Source organism: Passer montanus, unplaced genomic scaffold, assembly GCF_014805655.1.
Source record: "Passer montanus isolate IOZ18808 unplaced genomic scaffold, ASM1480565v1 scaffold158, whole genome shotgun sequence".
Classification (NCBI taxonomy): domain Eukaryota; kingdom Metazoa; phylum Chordata; class Aves; order Passeriformes; family Passeridae; genus Passer; species Passer montanus.
The window spans coordinates 595877-619991 of record NW_024362938.1 but is presented as its reverse complement, the minus strand read 5'-3'; the positions used below and the strand labels follow the sequence as shown (position 1 = coordinate 619991).

The 24115-nt window shown below is 58.0% G+C and overlaps 2 protein-coding genes across 3 annotated transcripts in view; one reads left to right on the top strand and one right to left on the bottom strand.

Moving 5' to 3' along the window:
* Positions 1-86: 86 nt before the first annotated feature.
* SEMA4C (semaphorin 4C) lies at positions 87-9964 on the bottom strand. Of its 2 annotated transcripts, XM_039702623.1 has the most exons (15): positions 9818-9964; positions 8671-8814; positions 6958-7106; positions 6811-6873; positions 6383-6481; positions 5815-5911; positions 5626-5742; positions 5407-5552; positions 4270-4445; positions 3735-3879; positions 3032-3254; positions 2607-2722; positions 2362-2519; positions 1997-2067; positions 87-1900 (listed from the first exon to the last, which is right to left on the bottom strand). In XM_039702623.1, exons 2-15 carry the CDS (start codon positions 8777-8779, stop codon positions 1065-1067), a joined length of 2505 nt encoding a protein of 834 aa, XP_039558557.1. In that variant the 5' UTR covers positions 8780-8814; positions 9818-9964; the 3' UTR covers positions 87-1064. The 2 variants fall into 2 exon arrangements, with proteins under 2 accessions (XP_039558557.1, XP_039558556.1); XM_039702622.1 differs by lacking the exon at positions 9818-9964 and having other exon boundaries at positions 8671-9059.
* A 1042-nt stretch (positions 9965-11006) lies between these two features.
* SNRNP200 (small nuclear ribonucleoprotein U5 subunit 200) overlaps positions 11007-24115 on the top strand; it is a 28560-nt gene continuing 15451 nt past the window's right edge. Inside the window, exons 1-18 of the mRNA XM_039702621.1 lie at positions 11007-11417; positions 12332-12495; positions 13243-13414; positions 14402-14594; positions 15300-15355; positions 16012-16110; positions 16730-16882; positions 17364-17463; positions 17908-18044; positions 18711-18794; positions 19181-19354; positions 19789-19926; positions 20540-20695; positions 21286-21456; positions 21967-22160; positions 22689-22812; positions 23265-23414; positions 23848-23958. Of these exons, the coding sequence (XP_039558555.1) occupies positions 11373-11417; positions 12332-12495; positions 13243-13414; positions 14402-14594; positions 15300-15355; positions 16012-16110; positions 16730-16882; positions 17364-17463; positions 17908-18044; positions 18711-18794; positions 19181-19354; positions 19789-19926; positions 20540-20695; positions 21286-21456; positions 21967-22160; positions 22689-22812; positions 23265-23414; positions 23848-23958 (2421 nt within the window). The 5' untranslated portion in view covers positions 11007-11372. The remainder of the gene's footprint in view (positions 11418-12331; positions 12496-13242; positions 13415-14401; positions 14595-15299; positions 15356-16011; positions 16111-16729; positions 16883-17363; positions 17464-17907; positions 18045-18710; positions 18795-19180; positions 19355-19788; positions 19927-20539; positions 20696-21285; positions 21457-21966; positions 22161-22688; positions 22813-23264; positions 23415-23847; positions 23959-24115) is intronic.

Sequence of the window (24115 nt, the reverse complement as noted above, 5' to 3'; positions counted from 1 at the left end):
CTCCCCAAAAATTCCCCCAAAATTCCCCCAGAACCCCCCAAGAAAAAGAGAGAGGGGAAAAAAAAACCCCGGGATTTGTTTTTGGCTTTTTTCTGGAAGTCCTTTTATTATGAATATAAAAATACTCAGGTATTTACAGCAAATAAATATAATTTCGGTAACAAATAAATTACACTGGGGGGGGCTTATACAAAAGGGGTGGGGGGCGTGCAGGGGTGGGGACAGGAGGGGACAAGGCCAGGGCAGGGTGGGCACAGAGCCCTGGCAGGGGGGCACGGAGGGAGGGGGAGATAGAAAAATGTCAGGGAGAAAAACCCGAAATCGGCCCAAAAAATCGTCCCGAGGGCAGCGGGCACAAGGTGGGCACGGGGGGTCCCCAGCTCTGTCCCCCCACGGGGACACCGTACCGAAGGTGGTGGCACCAGCACCCCAGGGTGGCAGAGGTGCCACCAAGGCGGGCAGCGGTGCCAGGCCTGTGCCCAGGGCAGGTGGCAGTGACAATCCTGGGAGCCAGGGTGACAATCCTGTCCCCAAGGTGGCACCAGTGCCCGTGGATCAGTCCCCACGGTGGGCACTGGCGCTGGGGTGACACAGGGCACATCCTGTGGTGACACTGCTGGCCCCAAGCCGGGCACTGGGGTCACCAGGGCAGGTGCCAGTGTGGCAATCCTGTCCCCAGGGCGGGTGCCAGTGCCAGGTGTCCATCCCCAGCTGGATCCTGGTGCCAGGTGCCCGTCCTGAGCCAGGTCCTGGTGCCAGGCGTCCATTCCCAGCCGGGTGCCAGTGCCAGACACCCGTCCCCAGCTGGGTTCCAATGCCAGGTGCCCGTCCCCAGCCAGGTTTTGATGCCACACATCCATCCCCAGCTGGGTTCTGGTGCCAGGTGCCCATCTCCAGCTGGGTTCCAATGCCAGGTGTCCATCCCCAGCCAGGTTTTGATGCCAGACGCTCGTCCCCAGCCGGGCGCTGATGCCAACCAGCCATGCCCAGCCGGCTCCTGGTGCCAGCGGTGCCGCGCTGCCCCGCGGTGCCGCGCCGGCTGGCGGGGCGGGGGCGGGCACGGCTCACACCGACGACTCCTCGGGGTTGGAGTCGGGCAGGGGCTGGCGCTGCTGCAGCTTGCGCCGCAGCTCCTCGGCCAGGTCGGCGCAGGCCGGGCGCTCCTCGGCGCCCAGCGCCAGGCGGATGTAGCCGTTGGAGGCCGAGCCGCGCAGCGGGCCCAGGTGGATGCGGGTGGGCGAGTGCAGCGGCTGCCCGGGCACGGCGGCGGGCGGCGAGGCGGCGCCGCCGTTGCGGCAGCAGGCGGTGCCCGCCGTGCTGGCGTGGCCCGGCACGATCTTCAGCGAGCCGTCCGAGCAGTAGTAGCTGGAGGGGTCCCAGAGCTTCTCGTCCGAGTCGGAGGCGGCGCTGGGCACGAAGCGCGGGCTGGGCGGCTCCTTGGGCAGCTCGATGGGGTACACCAGCGTGCTCTCGATGGCCTTGGCGCCCTTGCCCAGCTCGTGGCGCAGCCGGCGCCACAGCGACAGCACGGCCAGCAGCAGCAGCAGGCACAGGGCGCCCAGGCACACGGCCAGCACCCACACCACGCCCAGGCTCTCCAGCGGCGCCCGCGTCTCCAGCGGCGCCCCCGGGCCGGCCAGCACGGCCACGCGGTACTCCTGGGCGGGCAGGCGGGCGCCCTGCTCCTCGGCCAGGCAGCGGTAGGTGCCGCTGTGCTGGGCGCCCGCGCCAGGCACCACCAGCGCCCGCAGCCGCGCCTCGCCCAGCACCAGCACCTGCTGCGCCGCCAGCGCCCGGCCCTCGAAGGTCCAGAGGGCGCGCGCCAGGTTGGAGGCCAGGCGGCACGTCAGCACCAGGTCGGTGCCCGCCACCACCGTCACGTTCTTGGGGGTCAGGGGGCCTGCGGGGACACGGCCGTCAGAGGGGAGGGCACGGGGGGCTCGTGGGGGGGCGTGGGGGGCGTGGGCACACCCGTGTGGCACCGGCGGGGTCTCACCTTGCTTGGCCACCTGTGGCACGGAGCAGGCGCCGGTATCGGAGCTCAGCACGTCCTGCACCAGGTGGGAGCTGCGGGAGGAGGGCACCGTGAGGGGGTGCCCGTGGTGCCCTCCCCAGGGACCCCCAGGTGTACCCCACCGATCCCAGCCTGGCATCCCTGCACAGACACCCCGAAATGCCACCCTGGGCACCCCTGCACAGACACCCCAAAATCCAAATGCTCCTGGAGCTCCTTGGGGCCGTGCCACTCCCTGGGCAGTGCCCAGTACCCCCTTCTGGGACAGAACCCTTCCCAAACTCCACCCCAACCGTGCCCTGGATGCCATCCCCGTGCCCCGGGTGCCCGTGCCCATGCCCCCGTACCCGTTGTGCCCGTCGGTGCGCACGCAGGCGCTGCCGTTGCGGCTCCAGGCGCAGTAGGGGTCCCGTGCCAGCACGCAGTCGGTGCAGGACTGGTAGCGCCCGCACTCTGCCAGGGGCAGCTGTGCCACCTGCAAGCGGGACCCGGCGAACAGCAGCTTCTGCCAGGGGAGGGGGGCACAGCGGTGAGGTGACATCGCCGGGTGGCACCGCGGCGACGCTGCCACCGCCGCCCCTGGCACGCTCACCTTGGTGCCCGCCAGCACCAGGCTCTCCACGGGCTGGGCCGGCTCGAACACCTGCAGCTCCTCCACCAGGTGGATGCGGGTGCCCAAATCCAGCGCCTTGTGCACCCAGCCGTCACCTGCGGGTTGGCACAGCGGGCATCAGCGACGGGGCACCCCGGGGCTGCCCACGGGCTGCCCTGTCCCCTGGTGCCCTGTCCCCTGGTGCCCTGTTCCTCAGTGCCACGTCTCCTCAATGCCCTGTCCCCTGGTGCCCTGCCCCTCCATGCCTGTCCCCACTGCACCCTGTCCCCTGGCATTACCTGTGCCAATGAAGAGTGCAAGGTGGCACTGTTCAGCCTCGCCATGCTGTGCCTCCTGTCCCCTATGCCCCTTGTCCCCTATGCCCTCTCTCCCTGTCCCCTGGCATTCCCTGTCCCTGGCATTACCTGTGCCAATGAAGAGCACCTCGTAGGTGGCCCCGTCCAGCCCTGCCACGCGGTCCACCACCAGCTGGGTGAAGTTGGCATCCCTCTTGAGCAGCAGCGGGCGCCCGCGCTGCGGCGGCACCGGCTCGTCCATCAGCGGGTGCTTCTTGGCGAAGTTGAGCGTGTTGTCGGGCAGCTCCAGCGAGCTGGCAAAGCCGTTCTGCCGGTGCCAGTCCGTGATGCACTGCCGGGGGCACGGGGCATCGTCAGGGCACGGGGGAGGGCACAGGGGGAAGGTCAGGGCACGGGGGAGGGCACGGGGGCACTGGGGTGGGTCCCAATCCGTCTCAGGATGGCACAGATGGATCCCAAATCCATCTCAGGAGGGCACAGATAGATGCCAATCCCTCTCAGGATGGCATAGACGGATCCCAATCCATCTGAGGGGGCACAGATGGATCCCACCCCCTCAGGGGGCACCACCAAAGCCAGGGATGGATCCCAACCCCATGGAGGGCACCACCAGTCCCAGAGATGGATCCCAACCCTTCAGGGGGGCACAGATGAATGCCAACCCCTCAGGGGGCACCACCAACCCCATGGATGGATCCCAACCCTTCAGGGGGCACCACCAGGAACAGAAACAGATGCCAGCCCCCAGAGGGCAGCAGCAGCCCCACAGCTGGCCCCAGCAGCCCCAGGCCGTGGCCGTGCCCGCTCTCACCGCGCCGGGCCGGGGCGTGGGCACCACGCCCGAGTAGCGCCCCCACTTCTGCGCCTGCTCCCGGTACTCCTTGTAGGGCCCCTCGAAGGCCTTCTTCACCTCCAGGATGGGGTAGCGGCAGATGGCAGACACGTCCACGTCACCCCTGCGGGCACACCGGGGTGGCAGCCAGCGGGCAACAGGACAAGGCCACCGTGGGCACCGTGGGCACTGGGACAAGGCCACCATGGGCGCCAGGACATGGTCACCATGGGCAAAAGGACAGGGCCACCATGGGCACCAGGACAAGGCCACCATGGGCACCAGGACATGGTCACCATGGGCAAAAGGACAGGGCCACTAGGGGCACCAAGGCAAGACTACCATGTTCACCAGGACAAGACCATCATGGTCACCAGGACAAGACCACCACGGGCACCAGGACAAGACCACCATGGGCACAGAGACAAAGCCACCACGGTCACTGGGACAAGGCCACCACGGTCACCAGGACAAGGCCAGCAGGTGCATGGGGCCAGGCACAGCAGGCACTCACCAGCGGGCCTGGAAGACGCCGAAGAAGGCGGTGTCCTGCCAGCGGGCGCCGGGCAGCGTGAACACGGCCTGCAGGCGGTTGAAGTGCAGCTGCTGCTCGGGCGCCGAGCACACCAGGCGCGCCTTCAGGAACGACGTCCACTTCTTCTGCAGCGTGCGCGCGCCGCCCACGTCACCCTGCGGGGACAGCGCGCTGCGGGCATCAGCGACGGGGCACGGTGGGCACTGGGACATGGCTGCTGTGGGCGCTGGGACATGGCCGCTGTGGGCACTGGGACATGGCCACGGTGGGCACCGCGGGCATCAGGACATGGCCACTGTGGGCACCGGGACATGGCCGCTGTGGGCACTGGGACATGGCCACGGTGGGCACTGGGACATGGCTGCTGTGGGCGCTGGGACATGGCCGCTGTGGGCACTGGGACATGGCCACGGTGTGCACCGTGGGTGCTGGGACATGGCCATGGTGGGCACCGGGACATGGCCACTGTGGGCACCAGGACATGGCCACGGTGGGCACCGCAGGCACCGGGACAGGCTACCATGGGCTCTGCACCGTGGGTGCTGGGACATGGCCATGGTGGGCACCGGGACATGGCCACTGTGGGCACCGTGGGCACTGGGACAGGCTACCATGGGCTCCGTGGGCATTGGGACATGGCCATCATGGTCAGCGTGGTGACCACAGGCACCAGGACACAGCCACTGGGACATGGCCATAGTGGGCACCGTGGGGATTGGGTCATGGCCACTGTGGGGACCATAGGTGCCAGGACACAGCCACCATGGGCACCATGGTGACCATGGGCACCACAGGCAGCAGGACAAGGCCACCACCAGCACTGGGACATGGCCACCAAGGGCACCATGGGCACACAGCCACCATGGTGACCATGGGCACTGGGACAAGGCCACCATGGGCACCATGACGAGGCCACCATGCTGACCACTGGCACTGGGACAAGGCCACCATGGGCAACAGGACAAGGCCACCATGGTGACCATGAGAACCAGGACAAGGCACCTTGCAGACCATGCCACCCATGCCACCAGCTGCTCAGCACAGCAGATCCTCACCTGCCCAACCCCATGCCAACTTCCCAGCCCTCGGACAGCTCAGGGCTGTCCCCAGGCGTACCTTGCAGACCCGTGCCACCCGTGCCACCACCTGCTCGGCGTAGCAGTCGTACTCGACGGCGCGCTCGCTGAAGAAGAAGTAAACCTTGTCGTCGTCGCCGCTGCCCGCGCTCTCGGGCACGAAGGCCGACGCCACGAAGTGGGGCTCTGCAAAAGCAGCCTGTCACAGCCGTGCCCGTGCCCTGTGCCCTCCCGTGTGCCCCGTGCCCCGTGTGCCCACCGTTGAGCCACGAGGTCAGGTACTCCGTCTTCATGGAGTAGTGCGGGCCCAGGTTGCGCAGGATGACGGGCTCCGTGCCCAGGAAGTTGTTGAAGGTGGCAGAGTAGAGCTCCCCGTCTGTGGGGGAGGTGTTTAAGGGGCGTGGCGGGCACGGGTGGCACCCCCCGTGACCCCAGAGGTGTCACCTACCCACGATGAGGCCGGTGTGGCCCTTGGTGGGGTCGTAGGGACATTTGCCTTTGCCGTCCTCAAATGCCACCGGGTCCAGGGTGAAGCCGGAGAGCTCCTGGGGGGCATGGAGGGGTGGGGGGCACTGGGTCATGTCTGTGCCACCCAGACAGGCCCCAGGGACATGGACACCCTCCAGGTGACCCTCCTGGGGACAGGGACACCCCTGGATGATCCTTCTGAGATGGGGACAGTCCTGGATGATCCTTTTGGGGACAGGGACACCCCTGGGGACAGAGCCGGGGAGGGCAGGGGGACATCGGGGACATCCCCAACCTGCTCTCTCATCACCCTAAATGTCACCCCCAGGGACAGGCACCCCTCCAAGATGACCCCTCTGGGACTGTCCCTGTTCCTCACCCAGGGGTGGCCCTGATTCAGGTGACCCATCTGGGACACTCCAAGAGCACAGGGGACAGCGCCAGCCTGCTCTCACAGCCACAAAACCGCCCTAAGCGCCACCCTTGGGGACAAGGCCACGCCTGGGCAGGGAGGGGACGCTGGGGAGCGGGCTGTGGGCCCCACTCACGATGTAGGTGCACTTGGGCTGGAAGGCGTAGGTGCCGCAGGCGTACAGGTGGGAGCTGTTGTAGCTCTGCAGGAAGCGCACGTAGTTGAAGCAGTCGGTCTGGGAGGGGACACAGGGGACATTAATGGGAACAGGGGAGGTGGCACTGGGGATATGGCATGGTAACAAGAGACATGGCACAGGGACAGTGGCACTGTACAGGAGTGGGGACAAGGGACATGGCACGAGGACAGTGGCACGGGACGGGGATAGAGGACAGGAGGCATTGCCACCACATGGGGACAGGGGAATGGAGCATGGCATGGGGACACAGGGACAGGGACGCTGGAGCTGGCACAGCACAGGGACGCAGGACATGGCACAAAGTCACAGGGACAGTGCCCCTGGAGCTGGCACGGCGCCCCAGCCCCCCAGCACCCCGTGCCCACCTGGTTGTTCTTGCCCTTCTGCACGCACTCCGCCTTCTTCTCCACGGGCGCCTCCCAGGAGATCTGGGGGTGGCACAGGGGTCAGGGGCTGGCAGGGCACCCCCACCCCAAATGCCACCCCGATTTTGGGGTGCCCCAGGGCCTCACCGCCGCCTTGAGCTCCACGGTGCCCGTGGCCAGGGCGAACACGGCCTCGCGGGCACCCACGTAGAGCAGCGCCTCGGCCTCGTCCAGCGTCAGCGTCAGGTAGTGAGAGACCCCGCCCTGGGAGAAACGCTTGGCAGTGTCCTGCAGCTCTGTGGGGACAGGGACACGGGCTGGGACACCACAGCACCCCCCAACCCCTGCCAGATCCCACCCACAGCTCTGTGGGGACAGGGGACACGGGGCTGGGACACCACAGCTCTGTGGGGACACCCAGCTGAGACCCCACCCCAGCTCTGTGGGGACACGGGGACCCTGCCATGCAGCTCTGTGGGTCACCGAGCTGGCACCCACCCCCACAGCTCTGTGGGGACACAGGGACCCAGGGCAGGGACCCCCGGGGGCACCCCCCGCCCCCGCCGGCCACCCCCGGCCCGTGGCACACAAAGGTCCCTTTGTCACCGAACACAGTGGCCTTTGCAGGGACCCCCCCGCGCCCCCCCTGCCACCCCCGGGCCCTGCAGAAAGGAACCATTGAGGGGACAGCGCCAGGGCCCCGGGCGGGGACAGGGACACGGGGCTGGCACGGCACGGGGGCGGCACCGGGACAGTGGCACGGCTGAGGGTGGGGTCCTGGGCCTGGGGACAGGGGACACTGCAAGGGACAGTGGCACAGTAAAGAGGGGGGACAGGGGACACTGCAAGGGACAGTGGCACAGTAAAGAGGGGGGACAGGGGACACTGCAAGGGACAGTGGCACAGCAAAGAGGGGGGACAAGGGACACTGCAAGGGACAGTGGCACAGCAAAGGGACCGAAGTCACAGGCATGGGGACAGTGGCACAGCAGAAGGATGGGGTCTGGCATGGGGACAGGGGACACAGCATGGGGACACTGGCATGGGACAGGGATAGAGGACAGGGGGCACTGCCACCACATGAGGACAGGGGGATGTGGCACGGCATGGGGACACAGGGCATGGCACGGGGACAGGGACACTGGAGCTGGCATGGCATGGGGACACAGGGTGACAGCACAGGGCAGGGACAGAGGCTGCGGGCACAGGACAAGGACAGCACCTCAGGGTGCTGGGGACACAGGGGACATGGCCGAGGGACAGGACAGGATGATGGCAGGGCGTGGGGACAGGAAATGGCAGAGGGATGGGACAAGGGACATGGCAGACGGATGGGACGGGTGGTGGCAGCGTGAGGACATGGAGGACGGACAGGACAAAGGAGCTGACAGAGGGATGGGGACAGGGGACAGGGCACAGGCATGGGGACAGGGGACAGGGTGCAGGGATGGGCACAGGGAAGAGGGTGCAGGGATGGGGACAGGGGACAGGGCACTGGGATGGGGACGGGGGACAGGCCAGAGAGATGAGCAGGGGACAGGGCACAGATGGGGACAGGGCACAGATGGGGACAGGGGACACAGCACAGGGATGGGAACAGGGGACACAGCAGAGGGATGGGGACAGGGGCACAGCAGAGGGATGGGGACAAGGGACACAGCACTGGGCAGTGGCTCCCAGGCGCTGGCACAGGACTGGGGATGGCACATCTGGCACACCCCTGCCTGTCCCCACACCTCAGTTCTGGGGACACCCACCCACCCCGCAGTGCTAACAAACTCCGGGGGTGGGGAGGGGACAAAAGCCACCCGAGGTGGTGACAAGAGCCCACAGCCCATCCCCGCTGCCCCTGGCACTCACCCTCGTAGGGCACGGTCCTCCTGGGCACAGCACTCCACGATGCCCCCGGGCTGCCAGCGGCGCGGGTGGCGGCGGTGACGAGCGCCAGCAGCACGGTGACAGCGGCCATGGCACCGGGGCGGCGCTGGGGACACCGCGGGGTCCCTGCCGGGGGACACGGCCGCGCCGGGGCCCCGTCAGTGCCACGGGGCAGCGGCGCGGGCGTCACGCGGGCGGCGCGGGCACAAGGCGGCATTGAGGCCGCGCTGTCACGAGGCCGGGGGCACCCCACGCCCCGGGGAATGGGGAATGGGGGGGGGCCGGCTGCTTCCCGCCCCCCACGTCCTGCCCGGGACCCCCCGGTGCCCCCGGGGGTGCCCCCGAGGGTGCCCCGGGGCGGGCAGGATGCGGCCGGGAATTGTTCTGCCCTGCCCGGCGGGAAGCAGGAAGCCGGGGGGGCTCGGGGGGGCTCCCGGTGACGGCTCGGGAAGGATTTCCGGGAGGGTGGGGGACGGGAAGGGCCGTGGGAACGGGGGACACCCCGGCCGGGCTTCCTGGGGCGGGGGTGAGGGGGGCACGGGCACATCTGGGGTGTGACGGCCACATCTGGGGTGTTGAGGGCACATTTGGGGTGCCACGGGCACAGCTGGAGTGCCACAGGGAGAGTCGGGGTCCCACAGACAAAGCTGGTGGGGGGCTGTCACGGGCCTGGCCAGGATGCCACGGGCAAAACCGGGGTGCCACGGGCACAGGCAGGGCACAACAGATAAATCTGGGGTGCCACGGGCCAGCTGGGGGTGCCCCGGGCACAGCTGGAGCGCCGCAGGAACGAGTGGGGCTCAACAGGCACAGCTGGGCTGGCAACAGGCGCGGCGGCAGGGACAAAGCGCGGCGGCAGTGCCACAGGCCAGCGGGCACGGCGGGGCGCCCACAGCGGGGACAGCCCCTCGGGGTGCCGCGGCCGGGCAAGCTGGGCGCTGGACACCCGGGGGTGCCCCGAGGGCCCGGCCGGGGGGTCCCCACACGGTAACACCGGGATCCCACACGGTGCCACCGGGGGTCCCCACACGGTGCCACCCCAAGATCCCCACACGGTGCCACCCCGGGTCCCCCGTGCTGCCCGCCCCAGCCACGCGCCCCGGCTCCCCGCGCTCGCCGCCGCCGTTACCGAGGGGGGGTTCCCGCCGCACCGAGGGCTCCGAGCGGCGGAGGGGGCGATCCCGGCCCCCCCATCCACGGGCGGATGGCGGCGGGGGCGGGGAGGGGGAGCCGGCGGCGATCCCCGGTACCGGGAGGAACAAAGCGCCTCCCCCTCCTCCTCCCGCCCGGAGCGGCCGTGAGGGGCGGCGGCGGGAGCGCGCCGCGCGGCCCCGCCAGGCCCCGCCCCGCCCGTGACGTCACGGGCGCCCCTCGGAGCAGGGGGGCTCGGGTCGGGTCGGGTCAGATCGGAACCGCTCGGGTCGGATCGGAACCGCTCGGGTCCGTTCTCGTAGGATCAGAACCGTTCGGAACCAGTCGGGTCTTACTGGGACCAGTTGGCTCAGCCAGGGTCAGCCCAGCTCGGCTCGGCTCGGTTTGGCTCGGATCCAGAACCAGTCAGCCCAGCTCAGCCCCACTGGCCAGGCTTGGCTCAGACCAGCTTGGCTCAGCCAGGCTCGGCCCAGTTCGGGGTGCCCCGGTTGGGCTCAGCCCAGTTCAGGCCAACTTACCCAGGCTTGGCCTATCCCAGTTTGGCTCAGCCCAGCCTGGTTTAACCCGGGTGAGCCCAGCCTGGCTTTACTGGCCTGGCTCGGCTCGGCTCAGCCTGGTTTTTACCCACCCCAGTTCAGCTCAGCTTAACCAGGCTTGGCCTATCCCAGTTTGGCTCAGCTCGGTTTGACTAGTGCCATCCCAGTGCCACCCCAGTGCCATCCCTGGTGCCACCCTCGGTGCCATCCCAGTGCCACCCTGGTGCCATCCCTGGTACCATCCCTCATGCCATCCCAGTGCCACCCTCAGTGCCATCCCAGTGCCATCCCGATGCCCAGGGTCCCTTCCCAGAGAGGACAAGGTCACCCCCAGGGACAGCACAAGTGCCACCTGGTGCCACCCCGCTGGGACACGGCCGAGCTGGCGCCTCTCCAGGCGCTGGCACCGCGCCCCGCTAATTAACGGGGCCGAGATAACGAGGGCACGGCAGCGGGCACCGAGCCGTGACCCCTCAGTGTCTGGGACCCCCTCAGTGCCCAGGGCCACCCAGTGCCCGCCCTGGGCCCAGGGAGGTCCCTGGGGACAATTCGGGGGTCTCGCCCCCCGCACCCCGTGGGCACCACGTGTGCCCTCACCGGAAAGGGGCGTGGTCTGAGCACCGGGGGCGTGGTTTTCACATACTCAACCAATAGGAAGCGGCGGACTTCTCGCTGGCCCCGCCCTCTGCCCCGCCCAGCCGCCCTCAGGCGCTCAAACGTCAATCAAAACGTGGCGGGCTGGCGGCCCGACCAATCACAGGCAGCTCCCGGTGTGTGAGGCGGGATCTAACTTGTATCAACCAATCAGAATGAGCGACGGGCGGAGCTCCGATCTGGCAGGCTCAGGCACGTTTCCGCCTAACCCGGAAGTTCTGCTGAGGGAGCTTCCGGTGCGGCGGCGGCGCGGCCTCGTCAGGGCCCGCTCCCGTTCCCGCTCCCGTTCCCGCACCCGCACCCGCTCCCGGCCCCCTTGCGGGCCCCGTTCCTGGTGCAGCCATGGCGGACGTGACCGCCCGTAGCCTGCAGTATGAGTACAAAGCGGTAAGTGCGCGCCCGGTGCCCTGAACCCCGTCCCGTTACCGTGAGCGCACCCCGGTACCGTGAGCTCTCTCCAGCCCAATTTTGGGACCCCCAAACCCCCTCTGAGACCCCAGCCCCACTTTTTGACCCCCTGCCCTTCTCCCAACCCCAGTCCACCCCCTCAGCCCCACTCCCGCCACCCCAAATCCCATTAAATCCCGTTTTAATCCCATTTAATCCCATTCCCATCCCATTTTTCCCCCCAAAACTCCAGCCTGCTGCTCCAAGCTCACCGCTCCCTGATCGAATGGGGAATCCCATTTTACCCCATTTAAATCCCATTTTAACCCCATTTTCCCCCATTTAATCCCATTTTTCCCCCATTTAATCCCATTTTCCCCCGTTTCTCCCCCAGAACTCCAACCTGGTGCTGCAGGCCGGCCCCTCCCTGATCGAATGGGGAATCCCATTCAATCCCATTTCAATCCCATTTTAATGTCATTTTACCCCATTTTAATGTCATTTTACCCCATTTAAATCCCATTTAATCCAATTTAAATCCCATTTTAATCCCATTTTCCCCCGTTTCTCCCCCAGAACTCCAACCTGGTGCTGCAGGCCGACCGCTCGCGATCGAATGGGGAATCCCATTCAATCCCATTTTAATGTCATTTTACTCCATTTAAATCCCATTTTAACCCCATTTAATCCCATTTTAATCCCATTTTCCCCCATTTAACCCCATTTTTCCCCCATTTAATCCCATTTCCCCGTTTCTCCCCCAGAACTCCAACCTGGTGCTGCAGGCCGACCGCTCGCTGATCGAATGGGGAATCCCATTTTTCCCCATTTAAATCCCATTTTACCCCATTTAAATCCCATTTTAACCCCATTTAATCCCATTTTAATCCCATTCCCCCTGTTTTTCCCCCCAGAACTCCAACCTGGTGCTGCAGGCCGACCGCTCGCTGATCGACCGCACGCGCCGGGACGAGCCCACGGGGGAGGTGCTGTCCCTGGTGGGGAAGCTCGAGGGGACCCGCATGGGGGACAAGGCGCAGAGAACCAAGCCCCAGATGCAGGAGGAGAGGAGAGCCAAGTGAGACAAAACGGGTTTTGTTTGGCTCCAGTTTGGCTTTGGAAGTGTTGAATTGTTGGTGGTTAATTTCCAAAAAAAATCGGGGTTTTTTTGGTGCTAAATATCCAAAAAAAATCTCCTTTTTTTGGTGCTAAATGCCCCAAAAAACCTGCTTTTCTTTGTGCCCAATTTAAAAAAAATCTTTTATTTTGGTGCCCAATTTAAAAAAAACAACAAAAAACAAGTTTTTTTCTGGTGCTAAATGCCCCAAAAAACCTGCTTTTCCTCGTGCCCAATTTTAAAAAAATCTTTTATTTTGGTGCCCAATTAAAAAAAAAAAAAAAAAAAAATTTCTGGTGCTAAATATCCCAAAAAATCTGCTTTTCCTGGCTCCTAATTTCCAAAAAAACCTGCTTTTCCTGGAGCTTCCCTTTCTCCAACTCAACATTTTGGGGTTGAAAAACCCAAAATCCCAAACTCACCCATCTCGGAGATGCCAAAATCATCACAAAAAATGAAAATAAATCACTTTTTTGGGAATAAGCTGGTCTGGAAAGAGCAGGATTTGAGCCACGAGGGAATTTTGGGGGTTGGAAAACCCAGAACCCCAAACCCACCCGTCATGGGGATGCCGAAATCATCACAAAAAATTGACATAAAATTGAAATAAATCAATTTTTCTGCGTTTTTTGGGGGGGAAATGGGCCTGGTAGAGCAGGATTTGATCCCTGAGCATCTCTGATTCCCAAACTCCCCCCGTTTTTCCAGGAGGAGGAAGAGGGACGAGGACAGGCACGACATCAACAAGATGAAGGGCTACACCCTGCTCTCCGAGGGCATCGACGAGATGGTGGGCATCATCTACAAGCCCAAGACCAAGGAGACGCGGGAGACCTACGAGGTGCTCCTCAGCTTCATCCAGGCTGCCCTGGGCGACCAGGTGGGCTTCTGGGATTTGGGATTTGGGATTTGGGATCCACGCGTGGTGACCCCGTGGGGTGAGGTTGGGAGGTGGGGAATACGTTGGGTTGGAAGGGGTTGGAGAAGTTCGTGGTGACCCCGTGGGGTGAGGTTGGGAGGTGGGGAATACGTTGGGTTGGAGAAGTTGTGCCGTGGGTTGGGATGGTTTCTGCTGGATCAGCCTGGGCTTGGGCATTCCCAGGGATCCCAGCTGCTCTGGGGGTTCTGTCCCACCATGGAATGGTTTGCTTTGAAGAACCTCAAAGCCCATCCAGTCCCACCATGGGTCCCACACTTTCCATAGCTCCAGATGGCTCCAGAATGGCCTTGGGCACTTCCAGGGATCCCAGCTCCTCACACAATAATTATTCCCAAAACCTCACCCAGATCTCCACAGGGAAGTATGGAATGGGTTGGGTTTGAGGGACACCAAAGCTCATCTGGTTCCACCATGGGTCCCATATTTTCTACTGGATGAGATGGCTCCAACCTTGTCTTGGACACTTCCAGGGATCTCAGCTGCTCTGGGAATTCCATCCCAGCTCCTCACCCAATGTTTCTTCCCAAAATCCCACCTCAATGCCAGTATGGAACCATGGAACGGTTTGGGTTTGAGGGGGACACCAAAGCCCATCTGGTCCCACTGTGGGCTGGGACATTTCCCGCTGTCCGGGTTTGAGGGGGACACCAAAGCTCATCTGGTCCCACTGTGGGCTGGGACATTTCCTGCTGTCCCAGGTGGCTCCAGCCTGGCCTTGGACACCTCCAGGGATCCCAGCTCCTCTGGGAATTCCATCCCAACCCCTCAAAGGAAAATCCCCCCTAAACCTGCCCATGGAACCATGGAGCGATTTGGGTTTGAGGGACACCAAAGCCATCTGGTCCCACCAGGAGCTGGGGCATTTCCCGCTGTCCCGGGTGGCTCCAGGCCGGTCCCAGCTGGGCATTCCCACCTCCCTGTCCCCAGCCCCGGGACATCCTGTGTGGAGCAGCTGACGAGGTGCTGGCCGTGCTGAAGAACGAGAAGCTGCGGGACAAGGAGCGGCGCAAGGAGGTGGAGCTGCTGCTGGGCCCCACCGACGACACGCGCTACCACGTGCTGGTCAACCTGGGCAAGAAGATCACCGACTACGGCGGGGACAAGGACATCCAGAACATGGGTGAGGCAAATCTGGGAATTCTTTGGAATTTTTGGGGATTTTTTTGAATTTTTTGGAATTTTTTAAAATTTTTTAGGGATTTTTTTGCGATTTTTTCACACTTTTTTGTGATTTTCTCGCACTTTTTTTGCGATTTTTTCGCGCCTTTTTTGCAATTTTTTCCATCCAGAACATGGGTGAGGCAAATCTGGGAATTCTTTGGAGTTTTGGGGGATTTTTTGGGATTTTTTTTTATTTTTTAGGGATTTTTTTGCGATTTCTTTCACTTTTTTTTTTGCAATTTTTTTGCAATTTTTTTTAAATTTTGAAGGATTTTTTGGAGGGTTTTGTGAGATTTTTTAAATATTTTTAAAATATTTACTTTATTTTATTTTTGATTTTTTGGGGATTATTTTGAGATTTTTTTAGGGTTTCTTTGTGATTTTTCCCAATTTTTTTGCATTTTAAATTTTGAAGGATTTTTTGGAGGGTTTTGTGAGATTTTTAAAATATTTTTTTAATATTTATTTTATTTTATTTTTGATTTTTTTGGGGGTTCTTTTGAGATTTTTTAGGGGTTTTTTTGTGATTTTTCCCGATTTTTTCACGATTTTTGGCAAACTTTTTTAGCATTTTTGAGCAATTTTAGAATTCCGGGTGGATTCCGGGTGGATCCCCTGCGGAATCCCAGGAATCCCCAGGAATTCCGTGCCCTGTTCCCTGCAGATGACAACATTGACGAGACCTACGGGGTGAACGTGCAGTTCGAGTCCGACGAGGAGGTGGGGACGGCTCGGGCTGCTGTGGGGTCACCCTGTCCCTGCCCTTGATCCCACTGCCCTTGATCCCACTGCCCTTGATCCCACTGCCCTTGATCCCACTGCCCTTGATCCCACTGCCCTTGATCCCACTGCCCTTGATCCCACTGCCCTTGATCCCACTGCCCTTGATCCCACTGCCCTTGATCCCACTGCCCTTGATCCCACTGCCCTTGATCCCACTGCCCTTGATCCCACTGCCCTTGATCCCACTGCCCTTGATCCCACTGCCCTTGATCCCACTGCCCTTGATCCCATTGCCCTTGATCCCATTTCCCTTGACCCCATTTGCTGTGGGGTCACCCTGTCCCTGCCCTTGATCCCACTGCCCTTGACCCCATTTCCCTTGATCCCATTTCCCTTGATCCCATGTTTTGGGAGGAAAGAAATAAAAGGGGATTTTGGAGGGAAAAGAGGGATCAAAATGGGATTTCGGGTGTTAAAAAAAGGGATAAAAATGGGATTTCTGAGGGAAAAGAGGGATCAAAATGGGATTTCGGGTGTTAAAAAAAGGGATAAAAATGGGATTTCTGAGGGAAAAGAGGGATCAAAATGGGATTTCTGAGGGAAAAGTGATTAATAATGGGGTTTTGAGGGTAAGATTGGGACTGTCCCCGCAGGAGGGGGACGAGGACATCTACGGGGAGGTTCGGGACGAGGCGTCGGACGATGACCTGGAGGGGGACGAGGCCGTGGTGCGCTGCACGCTCTCGGCCAACGTGAGTGTGGGGCTGAAAAAATGGGAATATTTGGGGTTTTATGGGGTTTTTGGGGGTTTTTTGGGGGGGGGGTTTATGGGGGGTTTATGGGCGTTTTGTAGGAATTTTTATCATGAGAATTGTTGGGATTTTTATGGGAATTTTTTATTTTATGGGATTTTTAATTTTTATGGGTTTTTTTTATTTTTATGGGATTTTTTGGGATTTTTTTTTTAATGAGGATTTTTATGGAATTTTTTTTGATATTTTGAGATTTTTATGGGATTTTTGGGATTTTTATGGGAATTTTTTTTTTTTATTTTATGGGATTTTTAATTTTTATGGGATTTTTTTTATTTTTATGGGATTTTTGGGATTTTTTTTTAATGAGGATTTTTATGGATTTTTTTTTGCTATTTTGAGATTTTTATGGGATTTTGTGGCCATAAACAACCAAAACCCTGGGATTTTGATGGGAATTGTTGGGATTTTGCAGCTGGTGCTCCAAGAAGAAGGATCTCCACCCCTGGGACATTGAAAACTTGGGAATAATGATTTTTTTTTTTTATTTTTATGGGATTCCATGGCCCTAAACTTGCTCAAACCCCAGGAATAATGTGAATTTTTGGGGATTTTGCAGCTGGTGGCCTCGGGGGAGCTGATGAGCTCCAAGAAGAAGGATCTCCACCCGCGGGACATCGACGCCTTCTGGCTGCAGCGCCAGCTCAGCCGCTTCTACGACGACGCCATCGTCTCCCAGAAAAAGGCAGACGAGGTCCTGGAGATCCTCAAGGTTTGTGGCCTCCAAATCCTCAGGATCTGGGAGAATTCTCCCTCTGAAAAATGGGAATTTGGGTTGGAATGAATTCCTTGGGTTTTTATGGGATTTTGGAGTGGGAATTCCCAGGGATTTGGGTTGGGGGTGGTTTTTCCTGGGAATTCGTCGTTCGTGGGGTTTGTTCCTCTCCTGATTTCCATGTTTGTGAGGAAAATCAGGAATTTTTGAGATTGTTTTCGCACCTCCATGGGTTTTTCCCCTCCTGATTCCCATATTTTTTGGAAAAATGGGAATTTTTGGGATTGTTTTTCCTTCCTTCATGTGGCGTTCTCCTCCTGATTTCCAGATTTCTGTGGAAAATTTGGAATTTTTGGACTTGTTTTTTAGCTTCCAGGATTTTTTTTCCTCTCTTTTCCTGACCTCTCCTCACCTCCATCCCATGGAAATCAGGGATCTGCCTTCCCTGGGTGTGAGAATTCCATGTTTTTTCCCCCAGACTGCCAGTGATGACCGGGAATGTGAGAACCAGCTGGTGCTGCTGCTGGGCTTCAACACCTTCGACTTCATCAAGGTCCTCAGGCAGCACAGGATGATGAGTGAGTGGGTTTTCTTTGTTTTCCAATGGAATTCTGGCCGTGAAATCCCAAAAAATCCCATCAAAATTATTCCCACTCATTATTCCCTGGGTTTGTGGTGGAATGGGAATGTTTAGGGACGTGAAATGCCAAAAATCCCCGTAGAAATCCCATAAAAGTAAAAGTCCTCTAAAAATCTCAAAAAATTCCCATTAAAAATCCCAAAAATTAAGATAAAATTCCCATAAAATCCCATTTAAAAATTCCCAACAAATCTCAAAAAATTCCCATAAAATTCCCAGAAAAATCCCATTTAAAAAACCCAGACCAACAAATCCCATAAAATGCCCATACAAATCTCATACAAATCCCCAGAAATCCCATAAAAATCCCCAGAAATCCCATAAAAATCCCCAAAAATCCCCTAAAAATCCCAAAACCGTTGATTTTCCCCCATTTTGCCAGTCCTGTACTGCACCTTGCTGGCCAGCGCGCAGAGCGAGGCGGAGAAGGAGCGCATCATGGGCAAGATGGAGGCCGACCCCGAGCTCTCCAAATTCCTCTACCAGCTCCACGAGACGGAAAAAGAGGATCTGATCCGGGTCAGGAATGTTATGGGATTTGTGGGATTTGGGTTTGGGGTTGGAAACGGGGCTGGAATTCCCCAAAAACCTGTGGGGAAGCAGCACTGCCGTGGCCGCTTCAGCTTTTCCAGGCTTGGTTTTTCCTTCAAAATCCCACCAAAAATCACCCTAAAATGGCCCAAATCCCACAAAATATCCCAAATGGTTGTTCCTGGTTTATCCAAATGGTTATTCCCAGTTTTTAGATGAGTTTTCCAAGGAAATTGAGGGAACAGGGGCACTTTAAGAGGCTGAATCCCAATTTTTCCCCTCAGGCTTGGGAGCCATTTTTGTGAGGGGAAGTTTGGTTTTCCTGACAGAAATGATTTTTCCTGATTTATAAAAATGGTTATTCCTGGTTTTTGATGGATTTCCAAAGGATTTGAGGGAATAGGAGCACCTTAGAGGAGTCTGAGCCTCTTACCTGGGGTTGAATCCTGATTTTTCCCCTCAGGATGAACGTTCCTGGCAGGAGCCATTTTTGTGAGGGGCAGTTTGGATTTCCTTCCTGAAATGATTATTCCTGATTTATTAAAATGGTTATTCCTGGTTTTTGGATGCCTTTTCCCGAGGGAATTGAGGAAAGGGGAGCACTTGGAGCAGTCTGAGCCTCGTACCTGAGTCAATCCTGATTTTTGCCCTCAGGAGGAGCGCTCCCGGCGGGAACGCGTGCGCCAGTCCCGCATGGACACCGACCTGGAATCCATGGATCTGGACCAGGGGGGAGAGGTAAAATCCTTGGATTTGCCCCCACAACACCCCCAGCTGTCCCACAAAACGTTTGATCCCACAGGGAAGACGGATTCCCACCTGGAATCTGCAGCTTTCCCTTCAAACATGAGGAGAAACAATTCCCATTTTCCTTTCCCCCCACTTCCCCCCCATTTTTCCCCATGATTTTTCCCATTTCCCCCCCATTTTTCCTCCTTTTTTTGCCCATTTTGCCCCCCATTTTGCCCCCATTTTTTCCCTTTTCTCCCCTCTCTTTTTCCCCATTTTTTTGCCTTTTTTTTCCTTTTTCTCTCCATTTTTTCCCTTTTCTCCCCTCCCTTTTTCCCCATTTTTTGCCTTTTTTTTTACCTTTTTTCCCCACCATTTTTCCCATTATTTTCCAGGCTCTGGCTCCCAGGCAGGTGCTGGATTTGGAGGATCTGGTGTTTGCCCAGGGCAGTCACTTCATGGCCAACAAGAGGTGCCAGCTCCCGGATGGATCCTTCCGGAGACAGCGCAAGGGATATGAGGAAGTTCATGTTCCTGCCCTAAAACCCAAACCCTTTGGGGCTGATGAGGTTTGTTTCCCAAAAAAAATTAGAAAAAATTGATTTATTTTCACTTTTTCCCATGAAAACCCAAACCCTTCATGGCTGATGATGTTTGTCCCCCCAAAAAATTGAAAAAAAATTATTGATTTTCCTTTTTTCCCATGAAAACCATGTCAAACCCTTGGGGGCTGACAAGGTTTGTTCCCAAAATAAAAAGGAAGAAGTGGATTTATTATCATTAATTTCCTTTTTTTGTGTGTGTCCACATTGGGATTAATCCCAAATAGTTTCCCTAAACACTGGGATCAATTTGGGATTTGAGGATTTGACTTTTCCATGGAATCTGAGAGGACAAAAAATGACTTTTCGCTCTTTTCCAGCCATAAAAAATCAGAAATTTTCCTTTTTGACCTGGAAAAAAAACTTTAATTCCTTTTTTTCCACATTTTCCCTCTTCCCAGCAATTGGTTTCTGTGGAAAAACTTCCCAAGTACGCCCAAGCTGGCTTTGAAGGCTTCAAAACCCTCAACAGGATCCAGAGCAAACTGTTCCGGGCGGCGCTGGAGTCCGACGAGAACCTGCTGCTCTGTGCCCCCACGGTGAGAGTCCAGGTTTTGGGATTTTTGGGAAGAATTCTGGGATTTTTGGGGGTGGAAGGTCTCCATTTCAGGGTGTGGAGAAGACCAAAATGGCACCACTTTTTGGAGGTGGAGAAGCTCAGGGGGATCCTCAGGGTGGATCTGGGGTTTGGGGATGGAGAAGCTTGTGGGTTCCTTGAGGTGCTCCTCAAGGTGGATCTGGGATTTGGGGCTGGAGAACCTCAGGGTTCCTCAAGGTGGATCTGGGGTTTGGGGATGGAGAACCTCAGGGTTCCTCAAGGTGGATCTGGGGTTTGGGGATGGAGAACCTCAGGGTTCCTCAAGGTGGATCTGGGATTTGGGGCTGGAAAACCTCAGGGTTCCTCAGGGTGGATCTGGGGTTTGGGCTGGAGAACCTCAGAGTTCTTCAAGGTGGTTCCTCAAGGTGGATCTGGGGTTTGGGCTGGAGAAGCTCAGGGGGCTCCTCAGGGTGGATCTGGGGTTTGGGGTGGAGAACCTCAGAGTTCTTCAAGGTAGATCTGGGGTTTGGGAGACCTGGAGAACCTTGGACCTGTCCAAGAGCATTCCAGGATTTTTTTGGGGGATTTTTTGGGACGGAATGTGTCGGCTGCAGGGCGCGGGGAAGACCAACGTGGCGCTGATGTGCATGCTGAGGGAGATCGGCAAACACATCAACATGGACGGCACCATCAACGTGGACGACTTCAAGATCATCTACATCGCGCCCATGAGGTCCCTGGTGCAGGAGATGGTCGGGAGCTTCAGCAAGGTGAGGGAGACCCGGGAGGTTTGGGATCGGGTCCCAGGGGAGGGTTGGGGTTGGGGATGAGTTGGATCAGGTCTCAGAGGAGGTTTGGGATTGTGGAGGGTTGGGAACAGAGGTGAGGGAGGGGTTGGAGAACAAGAAGAAGGCTCTGGAGAATTCCTGAGGGATCTGGGTTATGGGGTGGGAGAAGGTTCGGGGATGGGGAACTCCTGAGGGATCTGGGATGGGATATGGGGTTGGAGAAGGCCCAGGGATGGAGAGTTCCTGAGGGATCTGGGTTATGGGGTGGGAGAAGGTTCGGGGATGGGGAACTCCTGAGGGATCTGGGATGGGATATGGGGTTGGAGAAGGCCCAGGGATGGAGAGTTCCTGAGGGATCTGGGAAAGGAGCTCAGCCTGGAGGAAAGGGGATCGGGGGCTTTGCACACCTCCCTGGCAGAAGAGGACATCCAGCTGGGATTTGGGATTTTATCCCAGGGAACACCAGGAGAAGGGAGAACTCCCTCCAGCTGCACCAGGAGAAGTTTGGGTGGGATTTTGGGATTGTTCCTCCATGGAAAGGTCTCCATGCTCATCCCATGGGTCTTTCCCAGCGTTTGGCCACCTACGGGATCACGGTGGCCGAGCTGACCGGGGACCACCAGCTGTGCAAGGAGGAGATCAGCGCCACGCAGATCATTGTGTGCACGCCCGAGAAGTGGGACATCATCACCCGCAAGGGCGGCGAGCGCACCTACACCCAGCTGGTGCGGCTGGTCATCCTGGTGAGCACCGGGGATGGGGCTCCTCAAGGTGGAACTCAAGGTGGATCTGGGGTTTGGGGCTCCTCAAGGGCTTCCTCAAGGCAGATTTGGGGTTTGGGGCTGCAGAACTTCCAGGTGGAACTGGGGTTTGGGGCTCAAGGGGTTCCTCAAGGTGGTTCTGGGATTTGGAGTGGAGAACCTCAGGGTGGATCTGGGGTTTGGGGCTGCAGAACCTCAAGGTGGAACTGGGGTTTGGAGTGGAGAAGCTCAGGAGGTTTCTCAAGGTGTTCCTCAAGGTGGATCTGGAGTTTGGGATGGAGAAGCTTAGGGGTTTCCTCAAGGTGCTCCTCAAGGTAGATCTGGGGATTGGGGATGGAGAATCTCAGGTGTTCCTCAAGGTGCATCTGGGGTTTGGGAGTGGAGAACCTTGAACCTGCCAACCATAACACCCACGGTGGAACCAGATGAACTTTGTGATCCCACAAATCCTGATCTGGGAGGACAATTCCCTGATCTCTCCCTTTCTCCCAGGATGAGATCCATCTCCTCCACGACGACCGCGGGCCCGTGCTGGAGTCACTGGTGGCCAGGGCCATCCGCAACATCGAGATGACGCAGGAGGACGTGCGGCTGGTGGGGCTCAGCGCCACGCTGCCCAACTACGAGGACGTGGCCACCTTCCTGCGGGTGGACCCGGCCAAGGGCCTGTTCTACTTCGACAACAGGTACAGGAAAACGGGGAAAATTCCCTTTGCCGTGGGTTTTTCTGTGGTGGTTTCTCCATAAGTTTCTTTTTGCTTGGATTTTTTTGTCCCATTTTCTCCATAAATTCCCTTTTCCATGGATATTTTTTTATCACATACGACCGCGGGCCCGTGCTGGAGTCACTGGTGGCCAGGGCCATCCGCAACATCGAGATGACGCAGGAGGACGTGCGGCTGGTGGGGCTCAGCGCCACGCTGCCCAACTACGAGGACGTGGCCACCTTCCTGCGGGTGGACCCGGCCAAGGGCCTGTTCTACTTCGACAACAGGTACAGGAAAACGGGGAAAATTCCCTTTGCCGTGGATTTTCGGTCAGATTTTCTCCATAAATTCCCTTTTCCATGGATATTTTTTTATCACATTTGGATATTTTTTATCACATTTTCTCCATAAATTCCCTTTTCCATGGATTTTTCTGTGCTGATTTCTCCATAAATTTCTTTTTCCATGGATTTTTTCCCCCAAATCCCACGGATTTTTCCCTCCCAGCTTCCGGCCCGTGCCCCTGGAGCAGACCTACGTGGGCATCACGGAGAAGAAGGCCATCAAACGCTTCCAGATCATGAACGAGATCGTCTACGAGAAGATCATGGAGCACGCCGGCAAGAACCAGGTCCCACCTCATGCCCAAAAATTCCACCTTAATCCTATTTTAAAAAATGGAATTTTTTCTCTTTTTTTTACTCATTTTGAGGTGCTAACCCTGCAGGGAATTTTGATGGAGTTTTGGGTTTTCCCATTTTTGGGGTGATCAATTTGGAATATTCCTTTTGGGATGAGGGAATTCCTGGATTCATTCCAGCTGGATTCATTCCAGATTTTTTGCAAGTCTCCCACCCTTTTCCCAGGAATCTCTGGCTGATCCCAGCTCTTTTCCCAGGCTGATCCCAGGAGCTGATCCTGGTTTTTCCTAGGCTGATTCCAGGATGATCTTGGGCTGATCCCAGGAGCTGATCCTGGTTTTTCCCAGGCTGGTCCCGGGCTGATCCCGGGCTGATCCCAGATTTTCCCAGGCTGATTCCAGGCTGATCCCGGTTTTTCCCAGGCTGATCCCGGTTTTTGCAGGTGCTGGTGTTCGTGCACTCGCGGAAGGAGACCGGGAAGACAGCGCGGGCCATCCGGGACATGTGTCTGGAGAAGGACACGCTGGGGCTCTTCCTCAGGGAGGGGTCGGCCTCCACCGAGGTGCTGCGGACAGAGGCTGAGCAGTGCAAGGTGAGCCTGGGGAAAAACCAGAGAAATCGGGAAAATTGGGAAAATACGGCACGGAAAAGTGGGGAAAATTGGGAAAAATCGGGAAAATCCGGCAGGAAAAAGTGGGAAAAATAGGGAAAAATAGGGAAAATCCGGCAGGGAAAAAGTGTTTTCCAGTCCTTTATCCAAAGTAGAGGTGGAGTTAGTTGGTAAATTTGGGAAAAATTTGGGAAAATTGGGAAAAATCTGGTAAAATTTGGGAGAAATTGGGAAATTTGGGGAAATTCTTCAAGGAAAAGTTGGTGCGTCCTCCATTCCCAAGAGATTTTGTGCCGGACACACCACGATGACTTCTCCACCCTCTCCATCCCCACCCTGTGGTGATCCCAAACCTTTTCCTTGGAATCTTTTCCCACTTTTTTCCTGGAACTTTTTTGGATTTGTTTTTCCCCAGAACCTGGAGCTGAAGGATCTCCTCCCCTACGGCTTCGCCATCCACCACGCCGGGATGACGCGCGTTGACCGCACCTTGGTGGAGGATCTCTTCGCCGACAAACACATCCAGGTAGGACCCTAATTCCAGAGGAAGTTCTGGAATCAGATCCCAAAATTTTTTTGTTTGGGATCCTGCTCTGATGTGGAAAAAGGGATCTGCCTTAAGGATGAAATGGGAGATGAAAATGGAGATTTTTTGGGTGGAAAAGGAGATTTTAAATGAAGAG

Coding starts and splice junctions, on each gene's coding strand:
- SEMA4C (XM_039702622.1), bottom strand. CDS start 8,905: ATGCCGCCTTGTGCCCGCGCCGCCCGCGTGACGCCCGCGCCGCTGCCC. Junction 5,743..5,814: donor CCACACCGGCCTCATCGTGG/GTAGGTGACACC, acceptor CCTCCCCCACAG/ACGGGGAGCTCTACTCTGCC. Junction 1,901..1,996: donor GCCACAGGTGGCCAAGCAAG/GTGAGACCCCGC, acceptor GTGTCCCCGCAG/GCCCCCTGACCCCCAAGAAC.